The sequence below is a fragment of the Cuculus canorus genome, chromosome 2 (assembly GCF_017976375.1).
Source record: "Cuculus canorus isolate bCucCan1 chromosome 2, bCucCan1.pri, whole genome shotgun sequence".
NCBI classification, from domain to species: domain Eukaryota; kingdom Metazoa; phylum Chordata; class Aves; order Cuculiformes; family Cuculidae; genus Cuculus; species Cuculus canorus.
In genome coordinates, this window is record NC_071402.1 from 135,480,629 (window position 1) to 135,497,504 (window position 16,876).

At 38.8% G+C, this 16,876-nt stretch overlaps 1 protein-coding gene across 5 annotated transcripts in view; it reads left to right on the plus strand.

Moving 5' to 3' along the window:
• Window positions 1-16,876, plus strand: part of CALCR (calcitonin receptor) — a 149,931-nt gene that overhangs the window by 63,655 nt on the left and 69,400 nt on the right. For all 5 annotated transcript variants that reach the window (XM_054060436.1, XM_054060435.1, XM_054060439.1 and 2 more), the window contains one exon: window positions 9,890-9,977. In XM_054060436.1, the coding sequence (XP_053916411.1) occupies window positions 9,906-9,977 (72 nt within the window). In that variant the 5' untranslated portion in view covers window positions 9,890-9,905. The remainder of the gene's footprint in view (window positions 1-9,889; window positions 9,978-16,876) is intronic.

A 16,876-nucleotide genomic window follows, 5' to 3' on the forward strand; every position in this document is an offset into this window, starting at 1 on the left:
ACATAGTACTGACAGTATGGCTTATCATGCAGTGGTTGATAACTCCTGTTCAAACAGAAAGATACAGATGCACTGCCTGAAAGATTACAGTCCTGCTTTCCCAAAAAATGAGTCCTATCAAATAAGTATTTTTTTCCAAAGAGCTGTCACTGCAACTGTTTGAAAAGTGACTCAGTGTTTAATAAAGATATATCACCGGGGAGTTCTGCTGAGAAGGAGCTCTGTACTTCTGAGTATCCAGCATCCAGTGCAGCTCCAAAATAATATCATCACCTTGTTGCATTTTCTTTGAAAAATAAAAGCTGAGATACAAATGCAATGCAGTGACACTTAAAATTGCAGCACTAAATGGACTTTTAACACTTCTAACAAGAGTTTCCTAGAAAAATTTCAGCCCCTTAATAGGCAAAAGATTTGTTTAGTCACTTTTGTTTATCTGCCAGTAACTCCTTAGCTATCCCATCTTTCATGGCTTCCTGATCCATAGCTATAAAAAGAAGTTAAAATAAGATGAACTTTTAAGAAAGATATAGTAAGCAAACCCTTTAAGTAACACCATTCACAATAGAAAGGGAGTCATCAAATAATGCATATGAGAACAGATGAGGTTAATAGAGATTAGCATCTACTACTAACCTGTTTCTAAGCCATTGTATTTAGTAGTCTATTGTGTTACTAAAAATAGCAAAATACAATGAGATTACTAATAGGAAAATAATTAATTTAGAATCAATTATTTATCTGGAAATACTGTGAAAGTCTGGTCTCATAACCATAGGCGGTGCAGAACTACAGGTATTAGAGCAGTGTGCAAATGTAGCAAATGTGCCACAAGATAATACCAATTCACATGTAATCTGAGCACCAGTCTCATACTTTTAATGCCATTCATTTCAGAACAATTGCCCTAAATAGCGACAGCATTACATAAAGTCCAGATAAAAGCAGTAACGTTTAACTGAAGCATTCTGCTAAGTATTTGCTTGCACCAGTACAAACATTTAAATCAGTGTATTAGTGAAATAATTTGCTCACATTGTCTCTACTAAGGGTGCTTGATTGCATCTAGATTAATATTATATGCAGTCGTAACTACCTGACCAAAAAAATGAGCCTTGATCATGCAGGAATACTGTTCAGGTTATAGATGGCCTTCAGCTACCAGTCTGCTGCTGCCACCCCTAGAAAGTCTATGGCTATGTAGGTAGAAAGGGACAGCACTCATGATGTGGGACCTGGTGAGCTAGGACTCGACCACTTCAGTAAGCTACAGCAGTCCTGCGGACAATGCCTGCACCTCCTGAAAAATGACCATGGTAAACCAGGGTAACACTGTATATTCCTCTTGAAGACAGAAACACTGGCAGTACCAGGATACCAATATGCAGTCCAGTGTTTTGTTACTTGACTTTAACCCAATCTTTCCCAAGGATTCTGATTTATGTGTGAAAATTCTCTGCTGATTATTGCAGTCCATCAGCCAGAATGCACTGGCTGTTATTGTAGAGTACAAAGGTGATAGAAGTGCCTTCGCAGTTCAGCCTCACAGCATTAGATGTTTTCAGAGGGGGCAGACCACATCCTACAACTCCATTGAAATGGATGTATTGAACAAGTCCAGTAGAGGGTCAGGAAGATGAATAAGAGACTGGAACAATTCTCATATAAGGAAAGGGTGAGAAAGCTAGGACTATTCAGCTTGGAAAAAAGAAGGCCTGGGGGGGATTTTTTCAGTGTGTATAAATACAATGGACAGAGTAAAGAAGATGGAGTCAGGGTCTTCTCAGTGGTGCCCAGTGAAACAGTGAACATAAAGAAAAACATAGGAAATTTTATCTTTTACCTCAATTTTGGATGTGTTTTTGTGACGCTTACAGAGCTTGTTCTAGATGAAGTTCACATGCTATTTATCTGATTTAATGGAAAGTCCAATAGAGACATACTCTTCAGTTTTCTAGAGTGCTCAAATTTCACCTCTCATTTCTATCAAGGGAGCTATGGAAGGCTTTCATTACGTTTAGAAGAGCTGATCTGTATTTATATCAGAAAAGGGAGCAGATATGGTTCACTGTTCTCTGAAAAAAATATTGCCTGAAAACAGATTGCAGGTTTGAACTACTGCAGTAGCTATTTGTGTCATATTCAGATGTGTAATTATGTATTTCATTGATAATCATATCGTTTGATAGTTGCATGTTTTGTACATACCCATTGACTTGAAAGCCTAGTAAAACCTGATAGTTACATTATTACATAGTTACTAGAAGAGAACAATGAGCATTTGATTCCTGCAAAAAATTCATCTTCTCGTTCCTTCTCTCTAGCTACTGACCAGCAGCTAGCAGGTGCTTCTGCTGAGGGGCAAAATACATCATTGGCTGACAAAAGATATCTTAAATTCTTGATTGTGGAAGACTGCCCGTCTCACAGGCACCTTGTTTGGTTCCTCAATACCTGGGAGGACAGAACCTCATTCTGATGAGAAACTGACTGAAGGGCTTCTCAGGGTTTTTCATCTTCCACCCAGGTCACTTTCAGTATATAACCAAGAGCTCTAATACACACCAATTCTGGGTTGCAGACTATGAAACCATAAGTAAACTGTTTGGGTGTTTTTTTAAACAATGCATTTTTATTATAGCTGCACGTTCTGTCACCTAAGATAGTTCTTAAAAATCTGTGCATAAGGTCTCATGGCATACAAATTTCATTTTACTTCACCAAGGCAGAAATTGACTGGGCATCCAGTCCAGAGGTTGCAGCCCTCCTGGGCTCCTTTGCCTTCTAGGAGTGACTCCCACAGAAATTATTGACCAGACTCGTGAACAGTCCAAAGTCTGCCCTTCGGAAGACCAAGGTCGCCATTATATTGACCCCCTCATTACTTCTCCTAGAATTGAGAATTCAGAAAAGAGGAACCATAAAGAAAAACCCAGCCTTCTCTCTACTGGTCTCTGCAAAGACACATTCTGCCCTTTATTCTAACCTAAGCACGTGTGTCCACTAAAAACCTCACCTGCCTAGTTGTTTTTGAAAGTAAATGTCTTCATATATGTTAGTCCAGAAGCCTTCCATAGAATTTTAATTTAAGTGTCTAATAGCTGTCCCTTAGTAAAATGTCATTTCATAGTAATTTACCATATGCAAATTGCCCTGTTGGACTTCTGTAATGAATGTGTAATGCCATAGTGAGCAATGTGTGGATTTTGCCCTAATTGAAGCTGGAAATTTAGACTGTTAGGTTGGATCTAAGCCTCCATAGTAATGGTACTGTAATTCCTGACAGGGACCACACAGCACTAGTGCTGTGATATTAATTAATCTGTAATAACCAACGGAGACAATCTTGGTTTTACTGACTTATATCTACATCATTCATTACATCATCATAAGTTCATTCATCACTACATTGATTCTAAAAGTAGTTTAAAATGCAATGACAGCTTGAGGTTGGTTTTCTATTTACTGTAATGTATGGGGTATTAACAGAAATATCAGTGTTGTAGTAGATATAACAGTTTAAGATCGTAGGTAAATCAAGATTTACCAGCAGAGGTAATAACTTTCTTAGTAGACCAACTGGTGTATTTGTAAAAGTTAGCCAAGGTCTCAGACATACAGAGCCTTCTTCAGAGACTGGCACAGAAGGGCTTGTATACCCCTAAGCTTGTCTCTCTCTATTAGGGCATTTAAAATACTGTGTTAGATACAGCCCTTCCAGATCAACAGTGATATATTCTGACTTGAAGTCATAATCAAGATTTCTAGTCATTAATAGCAGACCTAGTTTCAAATTAGAACCAGAAAAAATCATTGGTGCTTCAACACAGGCTCATTTTCATCAGGGGAGAAATGGAACCTACATCCGGCTGTAGCATGGGCTATTCTGCTGCCAAATAGGAAAAAAATGTTTTTAATGAGTGTCATGTGGATTTGATTTATAACAATCCACTGACAGGATTTTTCACATTTTATGTTATTTATATGAGAACAGTGACATAATAAGAAAGTAAAATATTTTTCTTGGGTTTTTTTTCCCCACCCCATTAGATATTCACTTGCTTAAAATAATCTAAAATAATCTATTGGAAAGTATGATTACAAAAAAAGGACCAGTGGGAGTTTGCCTGAGGAAGTATCAGATAGAAAACTGACAGGGAATTGGCTGCAAATAAATATTAAATAACTGTTTTTCTTTCCAGCATATGCTGCAGGCAGAAGAATTTTAACAGAAATCTCAATGTATGGAATCAAAAAAGTATTGATCCAATAAAGTATTGATCCAAGAGGGAAGAATGTCATGTATAAGGTTGCACTCATCCCATTAGTTGAAGATTATACCAATGCAATACAGAAAGAATTTGAGACTTGGAAAAGGGAACGCCCTTACTTTCAACCTGTATGCTGTGGTTTTCCTTGCTTCTCCCTAGTAATTGCTTCCAAAGTGCATCCACATCTGCCTTGTCATTATATTCTTATTCCGCTGAATTTAAGTACTAGTTAGAGTTTTTTTAAATGCTTTGACTGGCATAAGACAGCGAGTACAGTACAGTTAGGATGCCAGTCCAGTAAAAATCATAAGGTAATCACAGAGGTAGATTTTTTCTTAATTCATAGAGTTTTGACTGAAGCTGTGTAATATATTTTGGTTTAGCTCTACACTTCACAATTCTCATTGTAAATTATACTAATATCATTGTTAGCCACAAAGATTATTTTGCAGGTGATCAGGACTGTGAAAACTTTTTTCTTGGAAAAAAAAGGGTATTATAAATACAGATTCATTTCAAATATCTGCTTAATTTTTTGAGGACTTTCAATACTTAAAGGATGCCTATAGGAAAGATGGAGAAAGATTTTTTTACCAGGGCTTGTAGTGGCAGGACAAGAGCAATGGTTTTAAGCTGAAAGATGGCTGATTTAGCTTGGACATAAGTAAGAAACATTTTATGATGAGGAAGGTTAGACCCTGGAACAGGTTGCCGAGAAGCTGTAGATGCCTCATCGTTGGAAGTAGTCAGTGTCAGGTTGTATGAGACTTTAAGCAACCTGCTCTAGTGAAAGATGCTCTTGCCCGTGGCCGGGGATTTGGACTATTGTAATTCTCATTCAGAGCACATTTCTTGTAATTGTTGTTCTTTCAAAGGATACTTATCTGTATCATATTACTGAGTCTAACAACAACCATCTTTGGTTATATCTGTAGCATGCATGATCACGGTGGCTGCTTGGATGTGTAGTGTGAGGGCTTTTCAAGACAGGCAGGTTTGTAGCTACTTTCTCTTTCATTCTACTTTTGTCTAGTTTATTGGTAAGGACTTGGTTAAAAGGAAACCTAAGGTAAACTATCCCCTTCTTGTTGACTGGTTTGCAATGGGAAAAGGAAGTGTCAAACATTGCAGTTCCCACGTAATCCAAATGAATCAATAAAGTAGATTTGTTTGGTCATTTGATCTGTGTAGCTCTGAAATTGCCTATTTACCATGGCTAATAGCTTCAATTTGTTAACATAGCACACACTCAGCTCTACAAGATGCATTTCACCGTCTCCACCAGGCAAGCTAATGGAAATTAATGGTGATCTGCTTGAGTAACAACTGGGGAGTCATCACACAATCAAGCATTTGGCTCCCTGATAGTGAAATTATCTCCAAGACTACCAAAAGGAATGAGATAAGACCTAGTGAGTGACCTAGCGGCCTGCAGTTTTCATGTAGCAATGCCTTTAGGTGACTGACACTTGAAATTGAGGATTTGGAACCTGTACTTCTCAGATTTTCATATGAAAGCTTCAGAAGGTTTAGACAAAAGATCAAGGAACTGTGTGAAGGAAACCAATAGGAAATACAGGAATATGAGGCACAGGATATGTCTTCTTCTTTGCCTTATCTTCCTGGATACGTGACTAAGGCTGTTGGAACACACATCTCTCTACCTGGGACTGGTGGTTAGCAGCCTCCTGGCACATTAGGAAGAACCAAGCAGAGCTCCCGGTTTTCCTGGGAAATGTGGTTGCCAGAAGATCCTAGTGCGAATTAAATCATTTGCAGACCATTCCTGCCTAATAGCTAGAACCTGTGCTTGGTAAATAGGAATGGCTGGCTCAATTCCCTTCTCATGCGTGGGGATTACACCTATGACATTTCCTCTGCCTGAAAGGGCTGTAGGTACAGTGCTGGTTTGTATAGGACCCGAGTTTATAGAATTGTGATGTACAGCTCACTGTTGGCCTAAAGCAGTAACCTAAATTAGGAACCCAGGGGTAAAACATCCAGCTGGGAATTAGAGACCAATTTAATACTTTTCTCTAGTCTCTTTATGCATTTGGCAACGCAAACAGACCTGCAACCTCTTCCTTGGATCCAAATTCTCTAAACACTCAGCAATGAGTTCTGCTGGCTTGCCTGTGTCTTACCCCGGTGCATCTGCCCTATTTCCCCCTTCCAGCATTAATGCAGGGAGAGTGAATTTGTGCCCTTCTGTGCTGAGTGGCAAGGGACTTCCTAAGAGGCTGTGCAAGCCTCTCCATTAGTTATCAAATCCTAGCAACCTTGGGATTACAGGTGGATACACAGGTTTTCACTCTGAGAAGGCTGCGTGGAATGGAAAGAAAGCCATCTGAGGAATTTGCAGCCAAATCAGGAGGTAGCAAGTGACTTTTCTATGTTCCTGCGGGTAAGGCAATGACTGAGAAATGTATTTTTGTGTCACAATTCTGTACTTAGCCACAACCCCCACAAGTCCTCTTTTATACAGTTAAACCAATTTCTTCCTCAAAGGTATGTCAGCACTATTGTGAAAGATAGCATTGTAGAATTATCAGCAGAATAATTAAATGAGATGGTTTTTCCAATTCTTCCTCCAAAAAGGTCTTTCTTTCTTATCATTTCATCAGACCCCGGCAAAGAAGTGTTACTCTACTGCCCTCTTTTGAATCTTCCCCTTTATACTCTCCTTTCATACTGAATTTGCCCCCTCCTTGTTGGCCTTGTGCAAATAGCTGTGCAAGGAGTGTTGTCCCATCTTCAAGGTAACCTGATTGTAATTGTAATTAAAGCCCTGTTTAGCTTAGTACTGCAGCTGTAGAAATCAGAACAGAGCCAAAAGAGATGTCATTACTAAGCAGGATACTGTGCTCATCCCCAAATAAGCTTCAGGGGTCATCCAAAGGTGTCAATGGTATTACTGTAATAGCTGAAGCAGGAGGAATATCTTAGCACGTAATGAGCTATGCTACATTTACAAAGAAAGAAAGACAATATTAAAGTTTAAAAAACAGATGAGGGTTTAATACATAACTATTATAAGCAACAGAGGGTGAAGATGTAATACAGTTGTGGAAAAGAACTGGGATTTTAGCAATGTGTTTATGATTAATGACTAAATAAGGATGTTCTAAAACATCCTTATTGTAATGAGGCTCATTATATTGTCTTTACATCAAGCAAAGAGATTGTTGGACTTATGAAAAAGGCATAAATAATATAGAAACAGCAATCAGGACAGCACCTACGCTGTCTATGAGGCCGCTCTACGGTATCCAGCCATGCTTTGAAAATATCAAGACTGTATATGATTTGTGTTTTTATATTTAGTGTGGGAAATAATTCTTACTCATTTACTTATACATAGTATCATATGGCACAGTCATCACAATTAACAGAGGGGAAAATAATGTGTTAAATATACATATGGCTTTTTTTTTAAAATAGCAGAGACAGGAGTAAGAAACATTTTAAATAGAACTTTCAGTACATAATAACAAATGCTCACAAAATCTCTTGAGGATAAGATTTACCTGCAGTTATAGCTATAGCCCAACAAAGTGCTTCAAGGGCCTCAGCACGAAGTACAGGAAAAGTAGATGTATCTCAGGTAACTTCAATTGCTATTGATTTTTCTTATGTGTTCCAGGCCACAATATTGTGTTGATCGCTGTGCCATTTGTGGAAAGTTATGTGTATCTTAAAACTGTTGACAGTTTGTAAGGCAGAGTCCTTCCTTTGCCTGCTTTTTACCAAACCCTGATAGATGTGACAGAAGTAATGAGTCTAGCAAGAAGAACAGAGTCATCTATCAGACTGGCTTTACACTACACTACGGAATAGGTTACAGTGCAGTGTGTAACTGTATGGACACCATATTCGTGCATGTGTGTCTACACATTGCACAGCTGACCAAGCCCCATTTTTTATATGCCCAGGAATCTTTTTGACAGATTTGAACCAATACATAGTGAAGTGAATAGTCTGGAGAAGATGCAGACAATTCCAGGCATTTTTCTCTGGTCTAGCTGTCCAATTTTCACTTCGATTGAGTTGTCTACCATTGCTGATCAAATGAAAACCTGTGGTGGACAGCGCAATTACATATTATTTCTGTATCATTTGCCTGTCCCATTACCTCTGGAACACCAGAATCATTCTGGCAAGGCTCAGACAGCAGTAAGGCTGTTTCTTACTAGAAGCAAATCCTCTGAATTCTCTTTTTTGTCACTTTGTGTTTTGTGTAATGTCAGTGACACATGACTGCAATTCTCCTGTTTGGATCTGGTATGCTACATCCACATGTGCTATATTGAAGTGGAAGTTCTACACCTTTACTACAATTTTTAATTACTTATTTCTGCTTCAGATGAGGACAGTTACCACTGGTCTCATATGTTCCTTCCTCTCTGAGAATAGGTTGACCTTCCAGACCACTTCAAGATGAGAAAAGTTGTTACAGTGCTGTTGCAGAGAAAAATATTACACAAATTATTGTGTTGTTCACTACATGTCAAGTAGACTAGGCGCCCAGGTCCATGTGCCTTTTTCCCATTAAATTGCTTGGGTTTGGGTATGTAAGGTGCTCACAGGATTGTTTGCCCAAGTAGAAAACACCTCACTCTCAGATTTTAAGCTGTCTGAAAAATAAAGGTGTGTGAGTGCTTACTTTCATAGGCACATTCCTCAGGCCGTGCAGCACTAATGGTTCATGAATTCAGAAGACACTGTGTACTGACAAAAGCCACGTTTCTAGCTCTAATGCAGAAGTTAATTTTTATATAACTAAAAATTGTATGTTAATGTAAAAGGCTTTGCTTGCTGGTACTACTACAACTGCAAAGCAATATGGTGATGAAAAACAACCCTAGATGTTTTTCCAGAAAGGCCAGGTGGGTGCCAGTTTACATAAAATAAGAAACCCAATCCGGTACTCTCCAAACCTATGGAGTTCTGGCAATGCTGTGCTTCTTCTGTACTTTTTGTAGCTGAAGCAGTTGTTCTCAATGGCCTAATGGTTGCTCTGCCAGGTGTGTATCCACAGTCCAGCCAAGCTGTATTAGGGACTGTGAAATCCCACAGTGTTGTTCGTTTGCAACAAGTCTAATTTAAGTCATTCTCAATTTTTTCTCTTTTCCTGCCACTCTTATTCTCCTGCCTAGAGGTTACCCAACCTGTGGCATTCTCTAGCCCTGTAAATAAAACTTTTAGGATGCCATTATACCTGTCTGCAAACCAGATCTTTCAGGGCATTTTATATAATTTTTAAAATATCCAGATTGTATGATCTGCAGCTGTATGAGTAGGTTAGAAACAGCTGAATCGTGACAACCGAGGTAGCCTCAGCAGGCAAAGACACAGCGCTTAACCCAGATCTGCTGCTGGTGACATAGAAATGTGGAGCCCTATCTCAGATCAGCTGAACTCATCCACAGTGGAATCCAAAATAAAGGCATGCCCATCTCCAATGAAATCAACCATGAGAACACACAAGGCTGGGGGTAGACTCACACACAAGCAGAGTGCACTTTTAAGTCTAAAAAGATACTTATACACAAAGACAAGGAATTTATCTTAACAAATAAATCCTTATACTGCCTTTGTTATTATTGTTTAATTCTCAGAAAGGTCAGCTACAACATGTCTCTACTGCAAGACTCCACAATGAAAACAACAACCCACAGTTGCTTCTTACTGGTCATCCTTCTAATTGTAAGTATATGAAAATTGAACTGCTTACACCAAATTTAACCTTGGGGTAATGTTTGGAAAAATAAGGAGTACTGAGTTATATTTGTTATATCACACAGGCAAAGGAAGGAGTTATCTTACTGATAAATTTTGAAGTAGGGCTAATGAAGTTTCTAAATAAGATATCTCATAAAATTTTAACAAGTGTTTCTGGATGAGACAGAACTGCAAGACTGAAGAGGGTAATACATGTGATTTTTCATTTCTGTGTTTTACCGACTACAGCATTTCAGGGATATGGAAACTAACATGTCTGCAAACTTGATTAGCATTGTGTAAGACTCAGACTGACTTAAGTAATAATGGATTAACACTTTATAATTACTTTGCTCTTAGGAAAGCAAATGAAATGGAAAATGACAGTATAAAGTTTAGTTAGTCAGTTCAAATGCTATTTTCAACTGTTTCGTGTCAATGTTACTGTTATTTTGATGTATGCAACATGGATGTTGAACAATTGTTCTAACTATGTAACAAATTAATTTCTACTTGACTAAAAAACCTCTCATGTACGTTGAATGCTTTCTCTGACCTCTACGTATGAAACCTCAGCTTTTTAGCAATTATTGTACAATAGGAGACATCACAGGTAATCAGAAATGAGAATGGTACCCAGAGCCTCCTTTACAGAATGGTCAGAATACAATTGGATGATGGGGAAAAGCACCTCTTTACCTCAGTGTAGTATGAGTAACTTGCATGCCGGATGCTACCTTATTCCCCAACTAACCATTTATCTGCGTTCCTGAAGAAAGCTTTGATTCTTATTCTTGGTATGTTTTGTTCTTTAGCTCTTCATGCCCCTCTGCTTCTCATCTTCTGTTCCAGCACCTGAATGTGGAACATTTGTGTGCATCTCCCCATCAGCTCTTGTCCTTTGTGGCTATCAGTTGTACAAACAAGGCTAGAAGATATATTGGGGAACAGTACAGACTGCATTCTTTGTTTTTCCTTTGTTGGGTTGTGCTCTTTCTCTTCTCTCAGCCTAGCATAACTTGCCCAAGGTGCCACTTATATGGACAAAAAGAAGGGAAGAAAAATGAAGAACAGTGAGAGAACGATGACCATAAGAAGGCAAAAAGAAAACAATGAAATGAGATCATGGAGAAACCAGGAGAATAGAAAAGAACATCTTATTTTGGTAAAATACTGAATTCATAGTTAAGGATTAGGACCCTCAGTCAAAGAAGAGCTGGAGAATAAATAGAGGAGCAGGAGAATAGATAGAGGAGAATCAATATGTTTCTGCTGACTTGGTCTCTAAAGTAATGAGTCCAAAATGAATTAATGATTGGAGGAATCATCCCTTTGCTTGGCAAAAGTCTTCTGCCTTGAGGAATATTGGAGTAGTTTGGTATTTGCAGCCTTTTGTTGCTGTCACAAATAGCCCTGCAAGGGTTGCACATATCAGTGCACTGGTTAGGACATAACCCATGGTGATCACTCTAACCAAATGGCCTGACAGAGATCAGTTTCCCTCTGGGTTTGAATCCCAGGTGATCTGCATATCCTGACAGAGGCCTTGGCAGAGAACAATGATTCTTCCTGTAAGAAGCCAATACTGACTGAAGGAACAGTCTCAGGTTTTTTTTCTTCCCTAATCAAGTGACAGAACTGTAAGTATTCAGATAACTGAAATTATCAAGAGCATTTCTGATCATCTGAGGTGTCTGACCTACAGCATGGATTTGTAGGTCAGTCCTGAAGGATTGGACTAATCCTTGTGCTGTTGTCCACAAACCTTCTAAATCTGTCACCCATGACAGCATGTGTGCAACATTAGTTCAGTGCTCATTGCTGCAGTACTCCTGGGCTGGGAGTTCCTTGAGAAACTTTACAGTGAGATCTCCATCCCCTTCCTTTTAGATATCTGCACCAGAGGGCTCTTCAACTGACTTCAATGGATAACTTAAGCACAATTTTCCTTACATTTTCACTGTTCTAGTCTCTATATCCTTCCTTCCCCTCTACAGTGGCCATACTGTGATCTACTTAGACACCTCCTAGATTAATTTGTCTTCCAGTGGGGGAGAAGCCAGAATCATAGAAGCAGACCACGAAAAAGCTCTGTCTCTTTGATGATACTTGGCAGAACACTGCTTTTAGATCAAATATGAAAAACATTTGGCATCAGTCATTTTTCCCAAAATTTGCCCAACTTTAACTGGTAGAAACTATTCATTTTTCACATTTTATTTGAGGTATGTAATGAGGAAAGAGTGTCTCTTCCAAAAATACTGTTCTCGCTCTGTTGATTCTTCTAATCACTCCTTGTTTCTCAGAGCCATGATCCCCTGAGACTTAGATGTCAGCCACTGTCTGAGGTTGATGAAGATACAGTAATTAAAGTGATTTGTCGCACTGGGGTGACCTCCCATCACCCAACCAAAACCTAAAGCACCAGTTACCCAAAACCTAATTTAGAAATAAAGCTAACTCCTGATTGTCATCTTCTTTGATGGCTCCCCTTGCTTTTGGCTGCAGAATAATGACAACACTCACAGTATCACCAGATAGTCTAAGATTCAAAGTGAATTCTGTTAGAAATTTTAACTGTTCTTTATTTCTTCATTCACTTTATTCCTGATTTTCTCTTATTTTGGGTAATTATTGAGAGCTACAGAATGTGACTAAGTACATGAGCCCCTGTGCACTGGAGCAGTTAGTTCATTTCCTGAGTGCACAGTTCTCTTCTCAAGAAAGATGGAGAATCAGCACAGTGTGCCCAGGGGCATCAAACAACAGAGGATGAGGAGGAAGAAACAAGTTTAAGTTCCTTTCTTGTGCAACCAATCAATTTTGCAAGACATTGAGAAAAGGGAGTTCTGTTTTCTATCTGATGTTGTCAACTAGAGCCTAAAGATGGTGGTTTGATTTTGTCCTGTAAATTAGGATTCATGGAGTAGTTTTTCTCATATATTCCAATTTTGTTGTCCTGAACCAACCACAAAGTGCACAGGAAGGATAAAATAGATACTGCAGCTGAAGACCACACTGTTATTCAATTATGAGCATTAGGTCAATCGTGTATTTTTAAATAAATTGATTTTAAGTGAGAGTACCTTAAGTCCACATCTGTCAAATTGTTAATAAGCCTCAGTCACTAAACTATACAGTCTGGTATGTTGTACCAGCTCCTGAAAGGCTTGTGAAAAATTTCCGTTCCCTAAACATGGAAAATTAATTATATAAAAGCCTAAATGATATTTTTGGTAACTGCATAAACTGGAGTGTTTTGGAACACAGCTGCCATAGGTTCAGGTCCAGAAGCCAGTTAGTACAATGCATGCCACTGTGATGATGGCACTGCTCATGGTGTCCCCATTTGATCCTCACAGCAAGGAATGCAATGCACATTGGTGTGGTGGTGCAGCCATGTGCTCCCCTGGGCTCTTGCCACATGCCCAGCTCAGCTGCTCTCAGCATGAGTCTCTAAAACCTGTGCTTGTGCAGGAACTGTAAGCACAAGCCTTTTCCTGCTTAGACAGCAGCTCATCCAACATCTGGTCCAGATCTTCATCAGGTCCCACTCTTCAGCAGGTCAGAAGAGCTGCTGAACATCTGTCCTGGCCTTCTTTGGCATGCTTCGTCAGAGCCTTGCTTGCTCTCTGGCTCTGCCAGGAGCCCAGGGGCTTCCCTAACCGTGGATGATGAGATTCCCCCTGGGTTTCATCACTTGAGACCATACCTTTGAAAGCTGTTGTTCTGAAGTGCATATTTCCCTTTGTAACTATGAGATGCTTTAAGCTGTAAGGAAGTGGACATTTAATTATGGAGCTCTTCTCACACAAGAAAAGATCAGGAAAGCAAGCTGCTGACTATTTAATGTGCTGAGAATTAGTGAAAGAATTTGAGACTCAAGGGGAAGGAATTCCATATTCTGTTCTATTCACACTTGTTTCAGGGGTGATGAGGACTTTTTGTCTCCAGTTTTGCTTTTTAAAGAATGTTGCTATGCAGATGGTTGACCTAAAGAGGCATCTTGCAAGACGATAATCAGAGCTGCAAGGAAATATCCATGAAGTATTCTAGAGCCTTCCCTTAAGCTTGCAGTTTGCACTCAGCTACTCTGGGAGTAAAGCTTCCTCACAAGTCCTGCAGCAGTGGTAAAGAGCTGTAAGATTCTTGAGGTGCTTTTCATTACATGTGCTTTGTCTTCATTCACTGTGGGTGATAATTTCACGCTTGTTTAAGCAGCTGTGAAAATCTGTAATGTTAGTCATATGGGATCTCTCTGTGAGAGAATTTCCATCCTGCTTCAACAGCAATTGAGTGTGGGAAATTTTTAATATTCAGTGTTCAAGTAAAACCTGTCATATCAAGGTATTTCCCCCAAGAAATTGTCTGCTGTTACCTACCACATTTGTGATGGATAAGAAATTATTGATGTTTACTGAGTACCATGCTCTAATGACCTTCCTAAGGCATCAGAGTAATTTCTTTCTTTGTTTTAACACTAACAGCTGTGAAAAATAGTTGAAATGTAATCCAGGTATGAGAAAGACTGTGCAACCAGTTTAAATCATGCCGAGTTATTGCTCGAAGATGTGATATATTGAAGGACTGGAGTTTAGTACCCCAAAAAGTGGTGACTACATGCGAAAGTTTTAAAAGAAATGTACCAGGTGAATGTTTAAACTATTGAAATCAATAAAAAAACAGAGCATCCAGAATTTGAAATGTGTTTTGACTGAGCTCAACAATAAATGTTGCAAAACTACTGAATTAGTAGAATGAGGGAAAGAACAAAAGCAAAGAGAGCTACAAATATCTTCTTTTCATACATGTCATGTATTGTTCTTGGAAGAAAAAATATTTAGGGATGTTTGTTCATCATGTCCAATGTTTTGTGGAAAAAAAAGGAAGGAACTTTATGCTTGCTCTGTCTGGATTCTCTCTTGCAGAAATGGGCGCAGTCTTGCACAAGTTAATAGCAGGTGTCTGTCTTACAGAAACTGTGGCACTATTTTTTCATTTTAATATAGTTTTATAATGCGGTCAAATTGCTATCTCTATATTCCTTTATTAATTCTAGTTATAAAGTGTACTTCAGTAATCGCAGCAGCCTGTTTTTTCTCTTTGTAATGATAATTTATCTTCTTATAACAGTCGTTTTGTCACGTGGTGGCTTGGTGGTCGTATGTATGACGTCATTTACTTGGACTTTTAGGAGTGACATCATATGTACGGCTGCTAAACTGCTGCATGGGACATCATTTTAACAATTTCCTTCTGAAGAAATCATACCAGGCTATGAACACATCCTGATTATTAAGTTCTGAATTATTTCTCTTTAATAAAGAATATTTATAAATAAATGAGGCATTGCTTTACTGTATCAACATCAATATATGTCCATCTGAAGTAGCTGATGGATGGATGGGAAGGGGTTTCATTGTGTAGTAATTCCTAAAATACCCAGGTGCAATCATTAAAACATAGTAGCAGAGGTGAATTATTAATTCCATGAGACCGCGCACACACAGACACAGAGCATCGTGGGAGATTTCTAGCCTCTACTATTAACACGTTACATGCTATGATTTCCCTGTGTGTGTCCATGCCCAAGATCCTCCTACTTCTGATAGGAGAATAATGACCCAGACATTTCTTTCAGCCCTGTTAGCCCTCCTCTGATCCCTAAGGTAAGGAGCAAAAGAAGACTAAAACAAATAGTCATATTTGACATCACAAACTGTGCTAATATTTTTGTCTGACTGAGCCCCAGGAATATAAGGCTGGATGATCAGCCCACTGGATTGACATCAGGGAGACCAGGCTCTAGGCTCTGAGTCCCAGAGTGGTGGTGGATGTATGATTCTCTTATGCAGTATTGTAAACAGAGGTGTGGCTGCTCAGCCTCCAACAAGTTGCCAAATTTGTTTTGCATTAATCTGCTGAAATAGCCTTGGTTTTAAGGTAGACGAAAATATTTTTCAAACTTCCATGGCCAGCTTTTCAGACCTAAACAAACAGAAATGATTAATAGCAATCAAAGGGAAGAATACTTTTAAAGGATATATCATAGATGAGCAGTACCAGTACCGCACCTAAGTATAACCCCTTAATGTGATTTCACACACAAGCTGTTCAATTACATCAAAAGTGCCTGGAAAGATTTATGTGCAACTAACTCTGAAAATCTGAGTCTTTGGTAATAGGAAAAAAAAATCAGATCATTTAAGAGACAACTGTAAATGAATATTATTATTCCAGTCTTTATTCAAACATTCCTTAGATTTTCTGTAGATCATTAAGTGATTTCCACTGATGAAATAATTTCCATTGAGCACTGTCTCATCCATATTTTCAGTCTTTCTGAGTGAATCCCTGGCCCAAATATGCACAACAGAAACAATTTTGGCAATTCTAGTTGGGTTATGATTTTATGATTGCCTTGCACAGAGGTGGTAGAATGGGCAGTCCTTCTGGTTACATGGTAGAGCACTTGAAATAACTTTGTGTACAATCCAGGACATTTATCCTATTCACCACCAGAGGTACTTTCTGCCTCCAGATATTCAAATATTCTCATTAACCTGTACCCAACAAGAGCTGACTTCTTCAGGAATTGGATTACTCCAATTACTGAATAACTCCTTTACACCCAGGGAGTTATGATAATGACCTTTAAGGGTAAGGTGTCTTCAGTCACTGAAATGTATGTTATGTTAAAGACGATACAAAAAATGTTAGAATAGGGGAAAGATGTTTCAAAGCACTAAAGAGTTTCTACAATTTCTATCTGTGTAGCTGGGATTTGCCAATTGTTTTGTGTCTATGTTGTGTTCTGTTCTGTACAGGTAAAGCAAATGAAACTGCAGTAGTATTTATGGCCAGCAACTCCAGTCTTCTGATCT